At 35.0% G+C, this 25291-nt stretch overlaps 2 protein-coding genes across 6 annotated transcripts in view; one reads left to right on the forward strand and one right to left on the reverse strand.

Annotated features, from left to right (window-relative positions):
• Window positions 1–14341, forward strand: part of PPFIA2 (PTPRF interacting protein alpha 2) — a 474509-nt gene extending 460168 nt beyond the window's left edge. Inside the window, exons 31-35 of the mRNA XM_060165096.1 lie at window positions 1792–1967; window positions 2849–2917; window positions 10514–10673; window positions 11882–11973; window positions 13971–14341. Of these exons, the coding sequence (XP_060021079.1) occupies window positions 1792–1967; window positions 2849–2917; window positions 10514–10673; window positions 11882–11940 (464 nt within the window). The 3' untranslated portion in view covers window positions 11941–11973; window positions 13971–14341. The remainder of the gene's footprint in view (window positions 1–1791; window positions 1968–2848; window positions 2918–10513; window positions 10674–11881; window positions 11974–13970) is intronic.
• A 1768-nt stretch (window positions 14342–16109) lies between these two features.
• The window catches only part of ACSS3 (acyl-CoA synthetase short chain family member 3), a 147767-nt gene continuing 138585 nt past the window's right edge, over window positions 16110–25291 (reverse strand). For 2 of the 5 annotated variants that reach the window (XR_009543339.1, XR_009543340.1), the window contains 4 exons: window positions 19338–19437; window positions 19077–19252; window positions 18073–18236; window positions 16216–16341 (listed from right to left, as the gene is read on the reverse strand). Coding sequence is in view for 3 of the 5 variants with exons in the window: in XM_060165113.1 (XP_060021096.1) it covers window positions 16186–16341; window positions 19077–19252; window positions 19338–19437 (432 nt within the window). In the remaining 2 variants the exon portion in view is untranslated. Of the gene's footprint in view, window positions 16342–18072; window positions 18237–19076; window positions 19253–19337; window positions 19438–25291 lie in introns of those variants that run through there. The other 3 variants (XM_060165113.1, XM_060165115.1, XM_060165116.1) reach the window with 2 other exon arrangements.

Here is a 25291-nt window from a genome sequence, read left to right on the forward strand (position 1 = left end):
TATATATATATATATATATATATATGTATTTTTTTTTTTTAGCGGTACGCGGGCCTCTCACTGTTGTGGCCTCTCCCGTTGCGGAGCACAGGCTCCGGATGCGCAGGCTCAGCGGCCATGGCTCACGGGCCCAGCTGCTCTGTGGCATGTGGGATCCTCCCAGACCGGGGCACGAACCCGCGTCCCCTGCATTAGCAGGTGGACCCCCAACCACTGTGCCACCAGGGAAGCCCCAAAGCAGCACTATTCTTAATAACCACAGTAGAACCCACCCAAATTTCCATCGACAGTAGAAGGGATAAATTGTGACATAATCATACAATGGAATACTAAATAAACAAGCTACTGCTATTTGCCATAGCATGGGTGAACCCTATATTGAGTGAAGATACATATTGTACGACAGCATTTATAAAAAACTAAAAAATCAGGCAAAATTAATCTGGCGTGAGCATAGTCAGAATATTGATTATTGTTGAGGTGAGGATAATAACTGAGAAAGGACATGAGGGGACCTCTGTGGTGCTGAAGTATCACTTTATTGCTTTGATGTTATACACAAGAAAATCTGAATTGGTTATAAATTAATGCATTAGGACAAATTAGTAATGCTTTTGAAAAACTTAATATATAAATACTCTCCCCCCACACACACACACAAAGAAGAAAATACTAATAAGATTTTTGCAGATAAGTTAAATTGGGGAAATGAACAGTTGAAGTTGAAGAATAGTTCCCAAAGTATTCTTTATACTTTTTCCGGATAAGGTATATATTTCATTCTGAAAGAAAAAAAAAATTAATAGGAAAACTTACTTTTACTGTACTAGTAAATTATGGGTTTCATTTCCCTTTCTAGAAATGAAAAAAAGTTTTGATTCTTTTTTTAGAAAAAAAGTTTTAATTATTTTCTCATTTCCCCTTAAGTTCCTCAAAATTCTTTCTTTTCAATGGAACATTCTGGTCCTTCTGACTGTTTTGCTGGCTATTATGTAGTATTATGTCAACTCATAATGAGAAGGAATGGAAAAAGGATAAAATATACTTTGATATGTTTTGGTCTAAAAAGGTATATATGACATTTTTCTCTAAAGGTTTTAGTTTTAGAAAATAAAATTCAAAGTGTTTTGTACCTTAGTAAAATATTGCGTTTCAACCTAAAAGGAAAAACAACTTATGACTTGAGAGTGTTTGATTTTTGGATTAGTATGTGATTGAGAAATAATGGATTGACAAAATAGTAGGGTAAGTATCAAACTATTGAGTGCCTGTTCTCTTACTATTCTGTTCTCTGACTTATTGCTTCAGATGGAAAAAAAAAAAGTTTCTTCTAGCCTATACACAATAGTTAGGTAGTAGTTTAAAAATACTCTGATGAAGAACCATTTTAGATTGTCATCTTGCTCTCTTGACTGAAGAGCTGTATATGGACACAAATAAGAAACGTCCCCATCTGGTGGTAAAAGCATTGAACTTCAGACAGACCCCTAGAGCTCCAGAATGAAAACAAGAAACACTTTGAGACATTATGTTCCATGTGATGGAAATGCTCTCATTTCAGTGACAACAAACACTCTTAAAATCACAATTTTTTTTCTGGGCTAAAAGTAGAAAGGGTTAGTTATTAGAAAGGTAAATACATGTAACACAAGGAGCCAGCTGCACTAGGGAGTGGATAAAGAAGCCAGCATAAATGCTAACTTGGCCAGGCGCCTGTGGCTCATTTCAGCCAGCAGTTTTTATTTACTATGCAAAATACTGCAGCCTAAAATGATGCACCTCTTTTTCTAGATGTGTTGGTGTGGAGCAATGATCGAGTTATTCGCTGGATACAAGCAATTGGACTTCGAGAATATGCAAATAATATTCTTGAAAGTGGTGTGCATGGCTCACTTATAGCCCTGGATGAGAACTTTGACTACAGCAGCTTAGCTTTATTACTACAGATTCCAACACAGAACACCCAGGCAAGCCCCTTTGTGCTGTAGTTGCACTGTGTCCTGGTTTATGTAAGGACAAAGTAAACTTTTAGGAAAAAAAAAGTCGGCTGTGTATTCATGATTCCTAATGGGAGTTAGTTCAACGTTTGATATATGTCACTGGGACTTTAATTTCAAGCTACTGGATTTCTAGCCAAAACAATATCATAAAATTAAGTTGAAAGGGATTTAGAAGTTATGTGGTCCAACCTCCCACCTGAATGCCAGATTCCCCCAATCAATATCCCTGACAGATGGCCTTTAGTCTCTGCCCCTCTGAGGGGCAGTCATTTCTATTTACATGTCTGAATTATACAGACACTCAGCTCTGGGTGTGCCATTGTTTCCCAAGTCTGGATAATTATTTGAATTGCTGGAGTTCCTTAAAAACTTAAAATAAAACGTGCAATCTACATCACAAGCCTAAGAAATCAGATATCAAGAGATAGGGCACAGGAACCCTAATCATTTAAAGTTTCCCCAAATGATGATGATTGGCCAGGTTTCAGAACTACCTGCATAGACTTGATAAAAATGTGGCAGTCTAACTTTACTTTTTATTTCATTTTTGTATATTTCAAAGTTTACATAAAATATTCAATTGGAATAAAGTAACAAAGTGAGGTCAAACCCTTTGACCTCAGACGTTTATGTGAGGCTGTCTCTACTGTCCACAGACTGAAGAAAATTGCCCTTCCTTGTGTTTATAGTTTAAATTTACAATGGCTTATAGATATAGAGGATGAAAAAAATGAGACCCCTGTAAATAAAACAGGGTATTGGAATGTTTTCTCAGGTAAATATAATCACTATGATTTTTCAAATAAAAGGTGACTTCAATGATGTTAACTCTAATCTGATCTCGACAGGCAAGGCAGATTCTCGAAAGGGAATACAATAACCTCCTGGCTCTGGGAACTGAACGGCGACTGGATGAAGTAAGTCTTTGTCTGTCATTGTCATTCAAAAGGGACCTGGGACAGTACAAATAAAATGGCTTTCAAGGACTAGTGCTCAAAATTAATCAGATGCTTGTTCTATGGATAGAATCTAGAATTTTCCCCACTATTATTCTTAAATATTTAATTTTACTAATTTGATTTGGAAAGAACATTATAAATTCATATATATTATCATATTAGCAGTTAGAAACACTAAGAAGTATTTCAAATTCAGACATTTTTCATGAGCTATGACAGCAAAATAATGTTGAGCAAAAATTTTTTTAAATTGTAAGTAATGGCAACACTAGCCCTAATAAATTCAGCTCTTTAATAAGGGATGTGCTTATTTCTTAAATATCAGTATATCTTCACAGGAAATTTTAGGATATTAAAAGGAAGAAAAAACTTGCTTTCAATAAATGGGAAGTTTTTGATTATTTTAGATATCAATATTGTGTTTTCCTTAAAAATGTATGAGTAACATTTTAACAGTCATAGGAATTGAAGGTTATATTGAGTGTAAGAATCTCTACACATAGTAAATGCATGTTTAAATGATTTGGAAAATAGTAAACATGTAAGTAGTCTCCCAAGATGAAGGAATACAAGGGACGTTAGCACACTCTGTGCATTGATAAACTATGGATTTTAATATTCCTTCTGAGGTTTTCAAGGATCTTTCTGGAAGAAATGGGGAGGAAACCTGAGTATGAAGTGGAAAATACAGTGATGCATAATTCTGTGTTGCAAAATGCAGGTGTTTCTTGGCTGTAAAGAAAAGCTGATTAAAATAGTTTTGTGAATGAACACAGCAATTCCTAAAATGAGACAATAATTCCACATTCAAATGGGCAGGGCAGGTGATCTTGGTTTTATAAAACCCAAGCTGTCCTTTTCAGAGGAAGTTAGATAAGCTCTACAGTCTTGACCTCAGCTAACTTCCTGTAAATTCATACTCCTGTCCAATCAGGATAATTATTAATATATTTTAAAAACAGTTAATATTTAACTGATTTTAATTTTATAACTTTGATGATCTTTTCAATCCTTATTCTTTTTTTAAAATTTTTTATTGAAGTATAGTTAATTTACAATGTTGTGGTAGTTTCTTGCGTACAGCAAAGTGATTCAGTTCTCTCTCTCTATATATATATATATGTATATATATATGTATATATATGTGTGTATATATACATATATATTCTTTGTCACATTCTTTTCCATTATGGTTTGTATTTTTTTAAATTTTTCTTTTGGTTTTTATTTAGCCATTTAATTTTTTTTTTAATTTTAAAATTTTGTTATTGAAGTATAGTTGATGTACAATATTATATGTTATGGTGTACAACATAGTGATTCTCAATTTTTAAGGGTTATACTCCATTTATAATTATTATAAAATATTGGCTATATTCCCTGTGTTGTACAACATATCCTTGTAGCTTATTTTATACATTATAGTTTGTACCTCTTAAGCCCCAACCCTATTTTACCCCTCCGCCCTTCTCTCTCCCCACTGGTAACCACTAGTTTGTTCACTATATCTGTGAATCTGTTTCTTTTTTTGTTATATTCACTAGTTTGCTTTATTTTTTAGATTTCACATATAAGTGATATCATATAGTATTTGTCTTTCTCTGTCTGACTTATTTCACTTAGTGAAATAAGTGACTGACTTATTTCACTTATTTCACTTATACCCTCCGAGTCCATCCATGTTGCTGCAAATGGCAAAATTTCATTCTTTTTTATGGCTGAGTAGTATTCCATAGTATATATACATGCAACATCTTTTTTATCCATTCATCTATTGATGAACACTTAGGTTGCTTCCATATCTTGGCAATTGTAAATAATGCTGCTATGAACATTGGGGTGCATGTATCTTTTCGAATTAGTGTTTTCATTTTTTTCAGATATATACCCAGGAGTGGAATTGCTGGGTCACGTGGTAGTTCTACTTTTAGTTTTTTGAGAAACCTCCATACTGATTTCCACAATGGCTGCAGCAATTTACGTTCCCACCAGCAGTGTACAAGGGTTCCCTTTTTGCCACACCCCCTCCAGCATTTCTTATTTGTGTTCTTTTTGATGACAGCCATTCTGACAGGTGTGAAGTGATATCACATTTTGGTATTAATTTGCATTTCTCTGATAATTAATGATGTTGAGCATCTTTTCATGTGTCTGCTGGCCATCTGAATGTCCTCTTTGGGAAAATGTCTATTCACATCTTCTGCCCATTTTTTAATTGGGTTGTTTCTTTTTGTTGTCGAGTTATATGAGCTAGTTATATATTTTGGATATTAACCCCTTATCAGTCATATCATTTGCAAATGTTTTCTCCTGTTCAGTATGTTGTCTTTCTAGCTACTATTGTGGAATGCTCTATTTCTCCCTTCAGTTCTGTCGGGAGTTGTTTCATGTATTTTGGGACTCTGTTGTTAGGTGCACATAATTATATCATTTTGATGAATTGACCCTTTTATCATTATAAAGTATCTCTGTCTTTAGTATATATCTTGGTCTTAAAGTCTATTTTATCTAATATTGGTATAGACATTTTACCTCACTTGTGGTTACTGTTTGCATGGTGTATATTTTTTCATTCTTTTGCTTTCAACCTATTTGTGTCTATGCATCTAAAATGTCTCTTGTAGGGAGTGTATAATTGAATCTTGTTTTTTTAATCTGGTTTGATAATGTTTAAGTCATTCACATTTAGTCTGAATGTTTAAGTTATTTATATTTAGAGTAATTATTGATATGGTTGGATTTCTCTCTGCAATTTTATTTTTTTCTATATGCTTCATGTCTTCTTTTGTTCTTGCTGTGCTTCTGTTCTTCCTTTACTGTCTTCTTTTGTGTTAAATACTTTTCTAATGTACATTTTAATTCCTTTGTGGTTTCTTTATTATATTTTTGAGTTACTAGTCTCAGTTTGTTCTAGAGATTATAATATGTAATTTATCACAATATACTTCAGATTACTACTAACTCAATTCTAATAAATTATCAAAACTTTGCTCCAATATAGCTCAATTCCCTCCTTACCCTTTGTGCTATTATTGTCATATATATTACATCCATGTGTTTTAAATCCAATAATAGTGTTATAAATATTGCTTTATATGTCTTTTTAAAAATTTAAGAGCGGAAAGGAGAAAAAAATGTATTTATAGAATTTTTTATATTAAACCACATATTTATCATTTATGGTTCTTTTCATTTTCTTCTGTGGATTCAAGCTACTGTCTGGTGTCCTTTCCTTTCTCCAATATAACTCTATTCCCTCTTTATGTTATAAACCCAACAATTGTTTTTTAACTCAGTTAAGGGAATAAAAGAGAAAAATATGTTTGTAGTGTCTTTGTATTTACCTATATAATTGCCTTTTGCTCTTTATTTATTCATGTGGATTCAGTTTACTGTCAGGTGTCATTTCCTTTTACCCTGAAGGACTTCCTTTAGTATTTTTTATAAGGCAGGCCTGCTAGCAACAAATTCTCATTCTTTGTCTGGGAGTGTCTTTATTTCACCTTCATTGTTGAAGGATACTTTTATTAGACAAAGACTTCTTGATTGACAGGATTTTTTTCTTTCAGCACTTTGAATATGCCATCTCATTCCTTCTGGCCTCCATTGTTTCTGATAAAAAATTAGCTGTTAATTTTATTGTGGTTCCCTTGTATGATACATCAGTTTCTCTCTTGTGTTCGAGATTTTCGCTGCCTTTTAACAGTTTTACTATGATGTCTACTTGGACTTTGGATGTGTAGATTAATATTTTTCATCAAATTTTTGGACTATTATTTCTTCAAATATGTTTTTCTGCCTAATTTGCTCCTCTTCTGGAATTCCCATTAAGTGTATATTGTGTGTTCAAAGATGTTCCATGGGTATCTGAGGCTCTGTTCATTTTTCTTCATTCTTTTTTTCTTTCTGTTCTTTAGACTGAATAATCTCAATTGCTGTATCTTCAAGTTTGCTGATTCTTTATTCTTCCAGTTCAAAGATGCTACTGAACCTCTCCAGTGAATTTTTTTTTAGAAATGGTTTTTATTTATTTATTTTTGGCTGTGTTGGGTCTCCGTTTCTGTGCGAGGGCTTTCTCTAGTTGCGGTGAGTGGAGGCCGCTCTTCATCCAGTGCGCGGGCTTCTCACTATCGCGGCCTCTCTTGTTGCAGAGCACGGGCTCCAGATGCACAGGCTCAGTAGTTGTGGCTCACGGGCCTAGTGGCTTCGCAGCATGTGGGATCTTCCCAGACCAGGGCTCAAACCCGTGTCCCCTGCATTGGCAGGCAGATTCTCGACCACTGCGCCACCAGGGAAGCCCCGTCTAGTGAATTTTTAATTTCAGTTGTTTCACTTTTCAATTCCAGAATTTCCATTAGATTCTCTCTCTCTCTCTGTATATATATAATATATATATCATATATATAATACATATCATATATAATTTCTGTCTCTCTATTGATATCCTCTATTTGATGAGTCATTTGATGAGTCTTTTTTGTTTTTCTTTGCGGTACGTGGGCCTCTCACTGTTGTGGCCTCTCCCGTTGCGGAGCACAGGCTCCGGACGCGCAGGCTCAGCGGCCATGGCTCACGGGCCCAGCCGCTCTGCGGCATGTGGGATCCGCCCGGACTGGGGCACGAACCCGTGTCCGCTGCATCGGCAGGCGGACTCTCAACCACTGCGCCACCAGGGAAGCCCATTTCCTTTTTTTTTTTAACATCTTTATTGGAGTATAATTGCTTTACAATGGTGTGTTAGTTTCTGCTTTATAACAAAGTAAATCAGTTATACATATACACATATCCCCATATCTCTTCCCTCTTTCATCTCCCTCCCTCCCACCCTCCCTATCCCACCCCTCTAAGTGGTCACAAAGCACCGAGCTGATCTCCCTGTGCTGTGTGGCTGCTTCACACTATCTATCTGTTTTACATTTGGTAGTGTATATATGTCCATGCCACTCTCTCTTTGTCCAGGCTTACCCTTCCCCCTCCCCATATCCTCAAGTCCATTGTCTAGTAGGTCTGTGTCTTTATTCCCTTCTTGCCCCTAGGTTCTTCATGACCATTTTTTTTCTTTCGGTTCCATATATGTTTTAGCATACAGTATTTGTTTTTCTCTTTCTGACCTACCTCACTCTGTATGACAGACTCTAGGTCCATCCACCGCCCTACAAATAACTCAACTTCGTTTCTTTTTATGTCTGTTATGGTTTATTACAGGATATTGAATATAGGTTCCTGTGTTGTACAGTAGGGCCTTGTTGTTTATGTATTTTACATATAGTAGTTTGTATCTGCTTTTAATCCGTATTCTTAATTGTTGAATCAAAAAGATAGTCTGCATAAACACATACACACTTTTTTTTTTTTTTTGCGGTACGCGGGCCTCTCACTGTTGTGGCCTCTCCCGTTGCGGAGCACAGGCTCCGGACGCGCAGGCTCAGCGGCCGTGGCTCACAGGCCCAGCCGCTCCGCGGCATGTGGGATCTTCCCGGACCGGGGCACAAACCCGTGTCCCCTGCATCGGCAGGCAGACTCTCAATCACTGCGCCACCAAGGAAACCCCATACACACTTTTAAGTACAATTATTATCCTTACTTAAAAGTTGGAAAAATAATTTTAATAAAAATTATTAAAGATCTGTCATATCATAACGATTCTAAAATGCAGACTGAGCTGAAGTAGAGGTCCAGTCAGAGACACAAGTCAATGTGGGTTCTAGTGTTGCTTCTTAAAAGTAATGAACAAGTTGAAAGGCCTATATGGAACGTTATTATCTGCCTTTAAAATATGCTACCTCTTTTTATTACTAAAAAAGCACATGATTTTATCATTCAAACCCTCTAGTCGCTTTTGTCTCAGTTTTTTGTTTGTTTCTTTGTTTGATTTTGGTTTTGTTTTTTGAGTGTGAACAAAAATATCTAAACAACTTAGCTGGAGCCAGAATAGACTTGCTTCTGGGGCTGATCGCATTCAGATTCCACTGAAATGATTTGAGAAGTGTTCATGTGCTGCTACAGACAGAGGATATCCTCAGCTGAGAGCATATCTTTCAGTCTCCTCTCATGGAAACCTTTTCCTGTGATGTTGTTGCTTATAATTCCCATTAACTTTCTGCAGTAACACTATGTTGAAAGAACAGAAGTTAAGGAATCATGATTTAAATTCTCAATTTACTGGCATATTTTTGAGCCCTTATCTCAAACATTATAGGAGCTGTACATTCCTACAATGTAATGTAATGTTTTATAGAACTGAAGAAAATTTATGTTCATGCAACAACTTCTCCAAGATTCAAGAAGTCAGAGAGGCCACAACTGAGAAATTCTGCTTCTTTTTTTCCATTTATAAACATTTGGAGTCTAAGGCAAAGTCAAATACAGCAGTTGAGAAGAGTAGCAGAAATCTCTTAAAGTGTAAAATGGCTATCAAATCTAAACAAAATTTATATATTAATAATAAGGATTCTAAAAGAAAAATGGATAAATGTAATTACATAAATGATTTTATTTTTCCCAGATTAACCTTGTATGCTACTTAAATTAGTAGTCTATGATGAAGAATACTTTATAGTGTTTCTTATTTATTACAATAATTTAGGCTGAATATCTATCTATATTCTCTATGCCCAAATGAAGTCACCTGAGCTAGCAGAGTCAACCACACATATTTAACTATAATTTTAGGGAGTAGACAGTCCTTCCTTAGATGAAAAACTTAGTGATATAAGAAGATAAGATCTGTGTAGAATGATTAATATTTTCCTTAGATTAGAAACAAAGAATATAATCAGTCAAATGGTAAATTACATATTGTTGCTTACCAATTCAGAGAAAATAATGGTTTGTCTGCAGGTACAATGTGTATGCACAGAGAGGGAAGATTTTATGCAATTAAGATATAATAGAATCAGCAACAAGAATTACATTGTAAAACAGCAGCCAGAGTTACATTATGCTTTTAGTGGCATCTAATGAGCACATGTTATTTATTAAAAGGAAGGTGACCATTTGCATAGGTTTTTCAACAAACTACAAGTTAATTCTGTATCAGCTGAAATCTAGCAAATGACAAATTTAGTTTCTTACACAGAATACAAATTATCGTATCCCATATGAGCCAGGCTGTATCAAATATAGATTTCCCATAACATATATCTTGTATACATAAAAGCAAAATTCATGAAATAATCAAGTGTGTGAATCAAATGGTGTCTACCCAATACTTATTCAGCTAAGTATATCATCTCATAACATAAAAACAGTTGGCATGAAGTGCAACAAAGTATACCCAAAATTCTTTTTGGAAAAACTTTGGGGTTTTATTTTAAATTTTCAAAGATTTTACTTTCATATATGTTTTAGATTCGAAATCATATGAACTTTTTAATAAAAACATTTCTATTTCACATATCCTGCATTCTCATTTTGGAATCAATATAACCCTTGAAATATAGTATTCCATATGTATACTTTACAGACTGAATGTAAATAATCAGTTACATGTTTTAAGCACCTGGACTAGTTTACTTGTTTTCATTACATCAAATTGTATCTCTGTACTGGCAGAGTGATGACAAGAATTTCAGGCGTGGGTCGACCTGGAGAAGGCAGTTTCCTCCCCGTGAAGTACACGGAATCAGCATGATGCCTGGGTCCTCAGAAACGTTACCGGCTGGATTTAGGTTAACCACAACGTCGGGGCAGTCAAGGAAAATGACAACGGATGGTACAGTAGTTTTGCATTTCTGCTTATAAAGTAAAAAGCTTGTTTAGCAAATGCCGTCATTCTCTGATCTTGCACAGCTTTCTGGAATTGATTCTTTTCTTAAGTTGGTTTGCTCTGCTTGAAGTTTACTTTGCTTTCATCAGACCATACTCTTTTGTAAGCTGCTAATGCATGAACTCATGGCACTTTATTCATATTTTAAAAATAATTTAAAATATCCTAAAAAGGACTATTTTGGCTAATGTCCACATCTAGGAAGAAAAACATCTGCATGATTTGTGTTTCTTTACTCTTCTATTCACCAAGTAAATAATTTGTTTAGAGGATGGATTTGGACTAAAGGTCCTTAATAAACGGAAATTAACTCCACTGTCACCCTACATGCTTGAATATTGCAAGTTTTCTATTTCATCTTAAAAACTCAGACTCATCAGATATTCTCACCTATGACCAAGGCAGAAGGCCTTAAATAAACAAGCACAACCATGAGAAGAGAACTAAACAAACACAAAACCGACAGTAATCTCCCAATTAGTATTTCCTTCTGTGGACATTAGACTTGTGTTATATACTTCACAAAGGAAAACAGCCATTCTGGAGGAGAGACAAATTTGAAGTTGTAGTCACAAAGTTATGTCTGTCTGGTAAGCATCAAACAAAAAAGCCCCACTCTCTTTATTGAGACAATCACCTAGAATTATTATTTCTTGTCAAGGTGATAGTTATCATGGCCCTTAAAATAAGTTCCAGTATAAACCATGATCTTTGATCTATATTCCATGATCTTTGATCTATATTTCTTCTAAGTTGTTAGTATTATGGAACACATTAGCAAAATTCATGAGCAATTTAACATGATTAAAATGAGTATAGAAGCTTTTCAGTATTGGAGGGGAAGACAGTCCAGCATACTGAATTCTCCAAGAGCAATCTTTGCTTCAAAAACAGGAGCACCCAGGGGAACTGTTCTTGTTAACAGATTTCATCTAAGGAGGAATACACAACTTGAAAGCTCAGGTGAATCACACTGGAATATATTTTCTTTAGTAGCTTGTCTTGAGAAAAGGAATATGAGTGGCTTCTATCTGAGAGAAAGAAGGTCTATTAATATGCTCAGATCCCTTTATGCAGGGAAAATGAATCCTTCTCATCTGAAATTTTGTACTCAATCATCCAAGTCCCTCTAAAGCCCTTTTCTCCATTTGCAGTTCCTTCATCAAGACTGCAGAGGTTAGACAACTCCACTGTTCGCACATACTCATGTTGACCAGCCACTCAAAGGAGGCAGCACTGACTTGCTGTGAGTAGTTTTCCTTGGCTGACAAAAAACAAACCGCCAAAAAAAATGTAACCTACATAGACTAGTAAATATACACAATATTCTTCGTTGTGGCGAAGAGTGAGAGAAGTGAGAGAACCCCTTTGAATTGCTAGAGAGTGGAAAGTTCTTTATATTGTAACTCTTAATCTAGGATTTCCTATCACCATCTGTCTGCTATGGTTTAAGGCCCATCTGTTGGAGGCCTGTCACTATCTTATTACACATCAATGGGTTGCTACTACACTGGTTTCTACTTTTTCGTAGCACTTTATATTGATGCATATAGCATTTTACTGATGAGAGTTTGGCACTTACAGAATAACACACTTTTAAGTGAGTATTTTATATAGGGGAAGTTGAAATAGGCAAATAGTATTTTAGTAGGTACCCAGAGTCAAATAGTGGCAGAATCAGGAAAATGATTTGGAGGTGATTTCACATTAAAAACAAAAGTATAACTGAAAAATCTGAACTTCTGGTATGTTGTTTTTCATCAATGTGATTAATACTTGTTGAAAACGTATAGGAATTTTAAGTATCTGGGGTTTACAGCAGATAGAAACCAAGTGAAATAACATTATAACAATGGCGGACAGGACAGAAAACCATCCTATAAAATCATAAGCTATAAGGCATTTGTACTTCGAGAAATACTAGTTGATGGAATCTAATTCCAAATCCATATGAAAATGGAATTTTATTGGAAACCGGTCTTAGTAAAACTGTGTTTTCATAGAAAGTAAATGTCAAGAACTCATAAACATTTCTTAATCTACAACTGTGCTTTACCAAAATATTCTACCATTTACGATGAATTAAAATTTTGGAGAAACACTTTTTAGAGCAATATTTAGAACCAAGTATGTGCACAGGGTTGGGGAGGGGAACAGCTCATCTTGTGCTGTTTATTCATTGCCTTGAACTAAAAGCTCCACACAATTTACTGATGGTCTTTGGGGCCTAATATAGGAGCTGATATGCTGCCTTATTTGGGTCACTATTTGAAGCTGCTGATGATAAAACAAAAAGCTTTCAGATAAGAGATTTAAAACCCTAACATTAAAAATTTAATTATGGTATACAATTTGGCATCTTATTAGGCATGATCTAAAATTTGTAATAATTTGGCTAAATAAGAGGCTTTCCAACGTACTGTTTCTAATAGTTTCTACACATAACATGATAATTTACCAGGAACTAGAATTAGACTACTTCACTAATTTACAAATGACTACTTAATATGTTGAGTAGTGCTTGCTTCTTAGCTCTTGACTGATGGGTAGAATTACTCTTTAACTATTTATAATCTGTATTTTGTGCTTGGCATTCTAGTTCATATTTCCTAGTTTTTACCATTAAATGGAATAAAGGTATTTATTTCCAATAAGTTAATCTGGGACAACCAATTTCTATTGTGAGGAAACATTAGCATTTTTGTTATTAACACAATTCAGAACATATCATTTATCTCTTGTGTCGGGATAGTAATTGTGATCTTTTCCTAAGTATATTATGACTGGAAAGAATCAGTGATGCCACATCACTAACCCAGATTCTTTATATGTTACTGATTATCATTATGTTTTTGTCACAATTAAACAAAGGTCTCTTTTAAAGAGCTCTAAAATATATGAGTTAGAATACAGATCTATTCCACGGAATAGGTCAACTCAATTTATTAATGAGCAGGCTGTACGCTTTTCAAAAGGACTGCTGAAGTTTTCTGTGACTACCTCTGTTTATATTACTGCCATACTTTCTACAAAGTTGATCAAATCTTATTTATGAACCTCGCCTGCACAAAATTAGAGAGGAGCAAATATTAATTACATACAGCCATTGGTTAGACCTGAGATGATATCCTACCCTTAGGACAAAAGTGGGCAGGATGCATGGAGGTGCACCAAGAGTCGCAGAGGGAGATTTTCCAGTCTGGGATCTTTCAGTAAACTAATGCTGTCCATTACATATTTTAGATGTCGTCTTTTCAGTCTACTCTACCTAAAGTGCACTACCATCTAAGAAGATAAGCAGTGAAAACCTTTGTGAAGACTGAATTCTAAGGAAATAATCACAACTAATGGTTTATTAAGCTGAAAATATGATTTTGGGGGGAGTCAGATATTAAGTTTGATTAGTTTACTACAATTGTAAGAAAATGCTTAAGTCATTTGAATAATAAGCATCATCCACATCATAAATTCTGTACAACAGATGCTTTTATGAAATGGAGCCACTTGTTTTTTCATGTCTTATTGTAATATACTTGGCATTTATGTATTACTGTGTATGCATTTCTTTTTAAATGTGTAAGTCTTATGTAAATGGATATAAATATGATTTTTTTAAAAATAAAATATATGGTTCATGGAGTCTTGAGTGCAAACAAACATTTGACAATTCCAAGTACTGTTTGTATTTTACCATTCCACCATTTCTACAGTTTTTGCATTGTAACAAATTGATATGTTTCCTGGAAGCATGTTTCATGCTTCCACATGTTTCTCCTTCAAGTCTGTCAATCCTTAAAGCTGAAAACCTGCCTCTGATCATGTAAAAAAGAATGATTTAACCTGGAACTGGAGCCAAAAATAGACCTTTAAAGGAAATCAGGGATGTCCTATATCTTTAGAAATAGCACTGTGATGGCTCGATCTCCTTTTTTCAATACAAAACAAAGCCAAACTGTTTACAAGAGTCAAAAGCAATTATTTAAAAAAATTTATAAAGAAAAAAAAATCTCTTCTTATTACCTGTGGACCAAGGAAAAAAAAAAAAAAAAAACTTCTTTACTAAGAACCACATGTTCATCCAAATACCTTGAACCTCCAGCCAGCCCTGTTCAGTGAATGTCAACCACTGCAGAGTCTGAGGTCATTTCCACTGGAAAAAGCAAAAACCCCAGAAACCTTTCCCTTTTGTCAATGTAATAGGGCATTAGCCAGACTCATGTCTAACTAACGTTATATGCTCTTAGCCGAGAAGGCCTTGTTGCGACTTCCCTGAAGTCAGTCTTATCAGAGGAAATAAGACAGAATGATTAACATATATAGTGTATAAAAGTATAGAAGAATAATCTCTCTCTTCCCTGTGGCTTTATTTGGTGGTGTTACTGTTGTTTATTCTTTGTTTATATGGGAGATTTCAAAGTAAATCTATTTAAGAATACCATTTATCTAACTGCTGATTTTCTGCTGCTTGATCTTATTAACAGCAAGACCTGTCATTAGTAATTCCTTTTTTGTATTTAATTTGCTATGTTTGCACGTACATTACATTTGTTTTGATGTCAATTTTTGTTTAACAGATTCACTCAAAAGGTAATGGTAACAGAAACCCTCTCCATTGTCAATAAACAAAAATACTTCCAGTTCTCTGTTTAAGCTTTGTTTTCTAGTCACATATAGTTTAAAATTTTACTTAAACTATAATGAAAATCATTCTTTTTAGTGATCAATCTTTTAGCTTCAAAAGTGAGTCTGCCACAAGAGGGAGCACTAAACTTGCTTATGAAAGTGATTTTAAATTTTCTAAAAATGTTGCCTGATTAGAAACAATGGGAAAGAGCTTTTTAAGTTCGTCTGAATATGGGGATCTTGACTTACAGAAATGAAATATAATAAACTATGGTATCATAATAATACAAACTAGATTTGTATCTACTGTTCTGCACAACTTAATTGCATAAACAGTTCTTCCCCTTTAAGATATCACCTAATAAGAGACATTAACCATTTAAAATAGACTAACATACAGGGATATAAAAGATCCAGTTACTTGCCTCAAAAACCATAAAATATTCTTCGATGTATAAGATCATTTTGCCAGATTCTAAAACCCATTTCATGGATTAAGCTTAGAACCTTGGTTTTCTTCCTTTTAACTATCAACATTATGAATTTTCATATTTTTAATAATCAGAACCTTTACAAATATAATTTTCTATAAATAAAACTAATTTTAAATGTAAAGCAGTTCTCATTTGTATACACTGAGTACATTTTCACAGGCAAAATAGATCAATTAATTGGCACTTTTCTATAGATTTTAAAATAAAATATTTACATTTTAATTTTAATACTTTACAGTAAAAAAATTCTATGCAACTACCAAAAGAAGATCATGCAGAATTTATTTCAGCAAATTACATTTTTTAGTAACATTATATTGTTATTTTTAAAGACATTTAATTCAAAATATTTTAAGTACTATTGAGTGAAAGTACCTTATGGTAAGTATTAAAATAGAAAATTCCTTTTTTTTTCTTCCAAAATTTAAGCAATCTGATGACTGTATCTTTCTTGCCCCACATTCAGTCTTGTGAGAGGAACAGTACTTTCTCTGACCCTGCAAAGGAGATCACTTTCTTTAACCAGATACAAGAAAACACCACTTCCCCGGTCTTGTGCACTGTTTTCCAATCCCACTCAACAGGAAAATAACCCAAGCCCGCTTGCTGAAGTGTCTCTCAGATTGATTACCACGAAAAATGTGCAAGAGGATCAAAGATGTAATCGTTAACACAATTCTTGTATATGCCTGGGTTTATACCTTGCAGATGAACTATGATACACAATCGGCTAAAGAATTTGCCATTTCAAATTAACTGAATTTTATATGAAAAAAGAAGGTAATACATCTTAATTCTAAGACATTAAAAAGTGTGAGATTACAGTTGTGATAAGATAAAATGTACTCAAGAGAAGAGACAGTTTAAGGAACCCAACAACTTCAAATTATAAGTTGAATATCTATCTAATTAGTTTAACTCAGTCTACTAAAATAATTAAAAGGAACAGTTAGATGAATGTATTTTTTCAGGTGTAACAATCAAAAAGCCAATTTTAGCAAATAACAATTAACTTTGAGAAGCCATTTATCTTATAGGCTACAGTCCAAAAAATCCTAACATTTTCAGAATGTCTTTATACAAGTTGTAAGCGATTTTTATGAAACAAACAATAAGCTCTTATCTATTATCTCTCATATATATTTTGTGATATGTTACCAGACTATATGTTAAGACAGTTGCTCTTAAAAATAATGTTCCTGATGGACTGAAAGACTGAGGAATACTTTAAGAACCGTCAAGACATGGGTATGGTATTTTTTGAGTTTAAATATATTCTTTGATAACTGATCTCATGTAGAGCCCTAAGTAAACCAAATAAGTAATTATCTATATCTACCTACTCTGGATAATTGGCACATTATCATATGCTTATTAACAAAGACTAATTTTCAGTTATTTTTTTAATGCTCAATAGTTTTACAGAAGTTTAAATGGAAAGATGTGCTTTGGATATGACAATTTTTTTTTTTAGTGAGTTATTTAAAAATTAGAGATTTCACATAAAATCTGGATTTTTGGTTTCTCTTAAAACTCCTCCCGGTTTTTAGCTAATGTAAAAACTTTTACATTTCTTCCTTAAGAGCTTTCCTTGCCAGTTACATTAAGAGTATACAGTCAGCTAAAGAGTATTAAGAGTATACAGTCAGCTAAAGAGCCCTCATCTCCATGACAAAGAGATTGGATTAATTGACCTCTATGCTCTCTGCCAGCCTGTGATTCCCCTTGACTAAGTAACAAAGGATTGAAAAGAGCTGTACCTTGGTTGGTACCCAGCCTTCCCTCAGGAAATATGTGACTAGACAGATTCTCCTATTTAGAAAATCATGTCTAGATGATTACCTAAAACTTCCCATTTCATCCATTTCATTTAAAATAACCATGCATGTGGGCATCTCAAGAATATTAGAAAATATTCAGAATTTCTATAAGAAAATTATAATTGTTTTCTGACTTCACTTGAGTTTTAGGTCTTGGGTCAAAGCTGCAGAGTCCTAATTTCAGCAAGTGGCTCGATATTAGTGTCACTTTCAATTAAAATGTTTTTTTTGGGGATACAATTTTTATAAATCGTATGTCAGATATATTTTTCTTAAATCAAAGTTCTGGAAAATCTATAATGAGCAATGTTACAGGTAACCAGTAACAGTGCTAATTGGGCTAATCAAACAGAAGACCTTTTACTAGTTTTCACGTACATTGTTTTTAGACCAAGCTCTACAATTTACATTTCAGTTTGCATGTAATTTCTATTTAAATATTTATTTCTGGGAAATAATTCCAAAATCTAACTCCAATTAGAAAAGTGACAAAAAAAAAAAAGTCATAATGCCTGCTTCAGCATTTCTTCTATGTGCCCAAAAATGCTGGGGTCTTCAATTGTAGGAGATACCTGGAAAGAAAATTAGAGCCAGATGAAGGTGCTTCATTGAACCCTTCCATTCTATACAATTAAACAATTGTATGCAATCTTGTATTCCCCATTATCTTATCATACTCATATGGAAAAGTTCAAAAACAGGGAACTTTGAACTCAATATTTTAAAATGTATCTATAGTAAAATAAACTGTTCAGTTAGCAAAACTATTGGTCCTAGATGGTACTTTCTTTTATGGGCCTTTCAATGAGCATCTATAGAAAGAATTTTTTTTTTTGGCATTTGGCCATACAACCACTCCTTACTGTTGCATCACTTTTTATTAGATCTTGATGATTAAAAATACATATATTTGTGCGTGTATAATATGCACAAAATTAAAAGAATGCATATGCTTGAATCAGCCTAAATTACCTAAAATAATTTTCACTCAAAACAGGAAAAATAATGAGCATACATATCAATTAGAATTTTCAAAATATCTATAGCCAGCCTCTCACTCACTATTAGTCACTAATGACGGCAATGAAGAAAAATTTATCCTTAATTTAATAAGATTGAGTTTCCACAAGTTTGAATTTGACATATTTACTAACAGTAAAATATTTTCACATACTGGTTCTTTTAATCAAAAGTATATGGTCTTAATTAATCTGTGTTTCTCTCCAAAACCCTCATTCCTACAGAGAGAATGGCTATGCAATTTTTCCCCCGTAATATTAAAAAAAAAGTACTGTTACCTGTTTCTTAGGGATATAATTCATGCTTGAGAACCATTGAAAGATCTTAGTTGACACCAAAGAAGTGGGGGAAAACATTTCAAAACCAAGCACTCAACATCCTTGATAATTTACCTTATATGGCTTGCCATTGACAAGGGCAGACAGAGCTGAGCGGGGAATTTTGCCAGATCTGGTTTTGGGTAACTGTTTCACAAACACCGCTTTTCGAAAAGCAGCCACGGGGCCAATGCTCTGTCTAACATGTTTCACAATTTCTTCTAAGACTTGTTCCTCTGTTGTATTTATATCTAGGGAGAAAGTTCAGATGGTAAGCTCTGAATTAACTTTAATCATTCAGGGCCCCAGCAGTCGGGGAGGAGAAAGACCTCTCACCTTTCTTCAGCACGCAGAGTGCTAACGGGACATGACCCTTCAAAGGGTCTTCCTTGCCAACAACAGCGCAGTCGGCCACAGTGCCATGGGAAAGGACAGACTGTAATTTAAAACGCATTCATTTAGAATATCTATACACATATATATGCAATATTTATAATTTCAATTGGGGAAAATAGTACACATCAGATAACTTAAAAACCCATAGCTACCTCTGTGAAAACTACTACAATGCACCGTTCACATCACTATTACTGAGGTGACTGGTTAGGATCCCCAGGTAGTCTCTCAGTAAAGGCTGACTAAGCAATTAAGACAAACTGCTTAGCTTACCTGGAAAGTAAGGGAATGATTTCTTCATCTCAATTGTTTATTAATGAAGTCTGGGAAACTATGCAGTGATACCACTTGGGAACAAATTGCAACGAGCCTCGGAAAACAGATGGCCTCATGGTGTTTTGGCTTCAGTGCTGGCTACCATGAGGACACCTTCCAGAGGAACCCAAGGCAGCCCCATCAATAAACAGTGATTTGGGACTTTCCTGGCGGTCCAGTGGTTAAGACTCTGCACTTCCACTGCAGGAGGCACCGATGTGATCCCTGGTTGGGGAACTAAGATCCCACATGCCGCATGGCACAGCCAATAAGTAAATAAAATAAAATTACAAAAAATAAATGGTGATTTTATTTCCACCTCTGTTACTGAGCAATGAACAGAGCACACTTCTCTTCTTGAGTGACCACCCATCCAGAGAGGATTTTCCAAGATGTGGAGAAAAGGCTGGACATGGAGTGAAGCCCTGACATCAGATAATCACCACTGTTGACCAACGATTTTCATATTGTTCACCCTAAGCTCTAAATGCCTTAAAGAGCAAAGCAAATTTCTATCTGGAATCACAAGAACTCAGAGAATAGAGTAACCACATGAAATACAGCAGCTTAGGATTAAGAAAAAAAAATTCTGCTGTGATGGGACTTTTAAAAATGAATGTTCAAAAAGTTCTTTTCTGAGAGATTAATATATATTTCAAGTGACTCCAAACCCCTATGACTGGAGAAAACAGTGAGCAAACTTGTAACCAAGGGCTAGTTTGGCAGTCCTCATTCTTTCCTCCATGCATTCAGTCAACAAACATTTACTAATACCTCCTATCCTCCAACCTCCTATATTGCAGTAGACTTGGTGGTGAGCAAAAATAAGCTGGGTACTGCCTCACGGTGCTTACAGTCTAGTAGAAAAGGGTGATGTTAATAAATAATCATGAATATTTAATTACTATGAATGTCTAGATGTAAAGTGGTACAATCTTTGGGGAAATAACTTGGATTTCTAAATGAGAGATAGAACCAAAGCAACCAATGTGGCAGAAGAATATGGATCTCAGAGAAGACTCCCCTTAGGAAGTGACTCAGGATGAGCTCAGGTCTAAAGGGTCTGTATGCAAGGACCCTTGCGTACAGGGGCGGAGCAAAAGCCCTGGGGAAGCATGGGGCTTGTACCATTCAAATCTAAAAGGGACCAACGTGGCTGGAAAGCAGAGAGCAAAAGTGAGAATGGTGTAAGAGGAAATGAAGCTACAGAGATAGAAAAGGGCTGTGAATGCGAAGGGCTTCCAACTATTTTAGTAGCATTGGAAGGTAATAAAGCACTTTCAGGAGGTAAGGAGGCGATGCAAGATCAGAATGGGTTTTTTAACAGACTTTATTTTTTCAGAATAGTTTTAGATTCACAGCAAAATGGAGCAGCAAAAAGTACGTTGTTCCCATATAACCCCTGCTCCCATTCACACACAGCCTCCGCACCATCAAAATCCCTCACCAGAGCAGTAGAGTTACAACTGCTGAGCCAACACTGACACATCACTCTCACCCCACTCCACAGTTCACGTTAGACTTCACTCTTGGTGTTGTACACTCTATGGGTTTTACAGCACGGATCCATGATTACAGTATTTTACAGAGTAGATTCACTGCCCTAAAAATCCACTGTGCTCTGCCTATTCATCCCTCACCTTCCAATAACTCCTGGCAGCCACGGATCTTTTTTACTGTCTCCACAGTTCTTTTCCAGAATGTTAATATAGTTGGAATCCTACATATGTAGCCTTTACAGATTGGCTACTTTCACTTCAGAGTGGATTTTGAAAAACAAAAACTTACTTTGGTTCATTGTGAAGAATAAATAGAGGATTGTTGAAGGTGGGTGTCATAGTTTACCCAGGGAAACACCCAGAGAGGCTACAATAGTAGACTAAAGTTATAGTAGTGGGTATAAAAAGATTCCAGAGTTTTTAGAGGTAAAATGGACAGAATTTGATGATAAATAGGATATGAAGTAAGAAGTCAAAGGGGTTAAAGATGATTCTGTGGTTTTTGGCTTGAGTAGCTGGTTGGATAGTGGTGTCATTTTCTAAGCCAGAAAATGCTGGTGAGGGCTAGGCTTGGGAGGAAACATCGTGTATTAAATCTTGGAGATACTCCATTTGAAGTACCTTTCAGACATCCAAGGCAAGGCAATTGGATCTGAGGAGAATCTTAATCTGAAAATGTGTATTTGAATGCCATTAAAGTATAGATGACAATGAAAGCTATGCACATGGATGAGATTATCTGGGGAGAAAGCAGTGAGGAGAAAAGGTGAAAGCCTTAAAGAACTCTTAACATCTAAGGACCGTATGAAAAAGGAAAAGCTGACAAACTGCACTGTAAAGGTACAGTCAGAGGGAAGAGAAAAACCAACAAAATCCGGGACATGCCACTAAAAATCCCAAACTTTCTATGGAAAAAAAAAGTAATTCAAGCTGAAAATGAGCTTTCTCTTCTCTGAACTCCTAGAAGACTCAATGAACTGCTAGAATGTTTGGTACAAACCCAGTGGACTAACTCACACTGCCCCTAATTAAGCATGCAAATCAACATTGCCCCGTTATCCTATTGTGAGCACCAGCCTTGAAGTATTCAGTTGTGAGGGCTGCCATCGACATAGCTTTTGACTCCTGCAGTGCTCAGGATGGTACGTGATAAATAAATGATTTTTGTACTATATGTTTTATTAACTTCATTGCTGAGGTAAAGGTGTCTGCGCCCTCTTTCCTTTAGTTGGTCCTGACTCAAAAGCTTCTGCAAAACACATACTACACAGACCATACAATACCACCTTCTCTCACCGCTTCAGTGTGAACTCTCAAAATGTTTCCCATTTGTTAAGTTCTTATTTTCTTTTCAGTCTGTATGTTGAGAGTAGAGACACATTTTATTGTCAGAGCTTTGTTTGGGCAGTTAGTCTTGACGGTCACCAGCCCGTGGAAGAGAATAACTTCTCTAGAGCAGGTAGGACACAGACTTGGTAGGTTCAATCCTTTAAATCCTATTTAGTATTCCCTTAATGAATAGAGAAAAATACTTTTACCTGGCTAACCAGAGTTTTAATGGTCAAAAGCCCATTTATTAAAGTGTTCACTGGTGCTTCTATACCTGAGTTTTTGAAGTTTTACAGTTTAAATCACTGTAAAAAAAAAAATACATCTAGATATTTTGCACCTAACGAGTATGACTATAATTTTAACTAAATTGAACAACAAAACTTCTAGTCTGCCATGATTTCACCTTGCTATTTTAACTTCCATCCTTGGTCTCAGTGTTTTTAGAAGTGGATGGGAAAATGCTGACTGGTTTTCTCTAAGGGCAGAGAGAGTATTTTAAAATCAGAAGTAAGATATAACACAATTCCTTATAATATCAAAGTTTCCCATTTTTTGCCAACTGAAGATATGATTCTTAAAAATCTGTGAGAAACATGTCATTCTCCAGAATTCCGTGCCATCTGTAAATGAAGTTCATTATAGTGGATAAAACATTATATTATTCTATCAGTGTTAAAAAGATGCCATAAAGGAAGAGAGGCAGCTTTCTGTGTTGGCTCCACAAACAGTATTTGCATGCCAAATAATGATTTCAACAACCGAATTGTGAAAAGGGAAAGCATCAAAATATATCTTGGCAACATATTGGGACAGAAGCCCACCAAATGTCCTATGGGGGGGCGGAAATCAAAAGCCACTCATATATTCCCTCCATATAAAATTCATGAAGTATCTGTGGTTAACTGGCATTCAAGTACCAAAAAAAGTGACACAACTTAAAAGGTAATTGTTTCACCCAAAGTGAGCATATAAATGTTATGGTAACAGGCCTGGCAAGTAACTGTCATTCTTGGTTTCTGCAGTACTGCCATTTTTGTGTAAATTTTATTTGATTTAAATGGTTTTCTGGTTTTAGTGGGCTAAATTATACAGGTTTCTTAATTATGTTTTAAGTATTTTAATTTTAGAAAAAATTAGTTTAAATCAAGCACCCTCGTACAATACACTCTGCAGAGGGAGACTGTCTTTGCTATGGGAAGAGGAGGAATATTGTTTTACCCCCTCTGACAATGGAGTCACCTAGGAAACTGCCAGATTCCACATCTTCATCAATATTCATATCAGTGCCCAGGAAAATATTCAGCAATTTTACAACTATTTACATCCAGTAGTCATTTAATGTTGGGTAGAAATGAAATTGCACGGCATCTTTGTTGAATATGCACTTTATGGAAATATATTCAATCTTGAAGAAATTATTCCTAAAATAGTGAACAAAATAGCTAGCTTGAAAAACAAACAGTGATGCTTTGGTCAGAATAACCTTCGAAAGGGAAAACTGTATGCGAACACTGCCCTAGGCTTTAAATGTAGTATTTTAACACCAGGTTTCCAAGTTTCCAAGGATACTCGTAGGATTATTTAACAAACTAAATCTTAAGCTACAAGTGAAAGAATGAAATCAGGGAGCCCAATTTGTTCCCTGGAGATGTCTCTGCATGAAAAGATCTGCCCACAACAGTGAAAGAGAACTAAGCAGAAGGACCACATTGACTCCTAGTAACTTGAGCTCGCATGACCTGAACTAGCAGATTTAGGACAAATTTTTCTTAAGAATACCTTGAACTTCCACCTAAGTGTCCCAATTGTCCAGCTAGACGGTAGGCTTTCAAAGATTAATCAGCTGTTCAAATAGATTTGGTTATTACTTGATATTTATAGAAGGCCCTCACATGCATTGGGATATGCAAGGATAATGTCCTCTTAAATTTCTAAAAGCCATTGTAGGACTCTATTTTCTTATGTCGAGAACAGAAAAGAACATAGCGTTTCCTGAAATGTTTGTGATGTAGTCATTTTAGTAGAATTTCTGTTTGATTTAGTCTTATGTAAGGTGATAAATTTGTCAAATGTTACTTTGGGAAACTGAAAAAGCTCAGATATTTTCACTGTATATAAATAGACATTCAGTCTATTTTTATTTTCTATAAATAATATTCCCAATGGATTTAAGACCCTCAAGTCCTATTTCAAAAAATCAAAGTGGAATCCAGCATTCATTATTAAGACTCCCAGAAAAGCATTTAAATATAAAATAAGGTTTGGGCACTTCAGTAAAAGCTGTCATTAATATGAACATTTCATGTACATATTATCAATTTGTTAAACAACTTTACTAAGGAGCTGGGAAAAAGCCGGTAAAAATGTTGGTTTTCAACCCTCTAATAGATTCTAACATGGAGAAGACAACCCAGAATTGAGATATTAATTTCCTTATTAGACATAAAAATACAATAAAGAGTTAATCATTTAATTCATATAAAGGGAGACATTCACTTCAAGAAGGCTTAAGGCTGAGAGGTGTCCTGTTACATGCTATGAGCACTCAAAGGCCCAGGGACAAAATTCCTGTTAGATGTCATGGATTCTGTTTTAACTGCCTATCTTCTGCCTGCCTCGCTCTGCTGTTACATATAGTGAGAAGCATGTCAGTAGAAACATTAAAGCACAATATATATTTGAATAGGTTGGCACTCTTCATTCTAAAAATAAAAGAGAGCACTAAGAATTTTGACTGATAATAAGAGC

The sequence above is a fragment of the Lagenorhynchus albirostris genome, chromosome 11 (genome assembly GCF_949774975.1).
Source record: "Lagenorhynchus albirostris chromosome 11, mLagAlb1.1, whole genome shotgun sequence".
Taxonomy (NCBI): Eukaryota; Metazoa; Chordata; class Mammalia; order Artiodactyla; family Delphinidae; genus Lagenorhynchus; species Lagenorhynchus albirostris.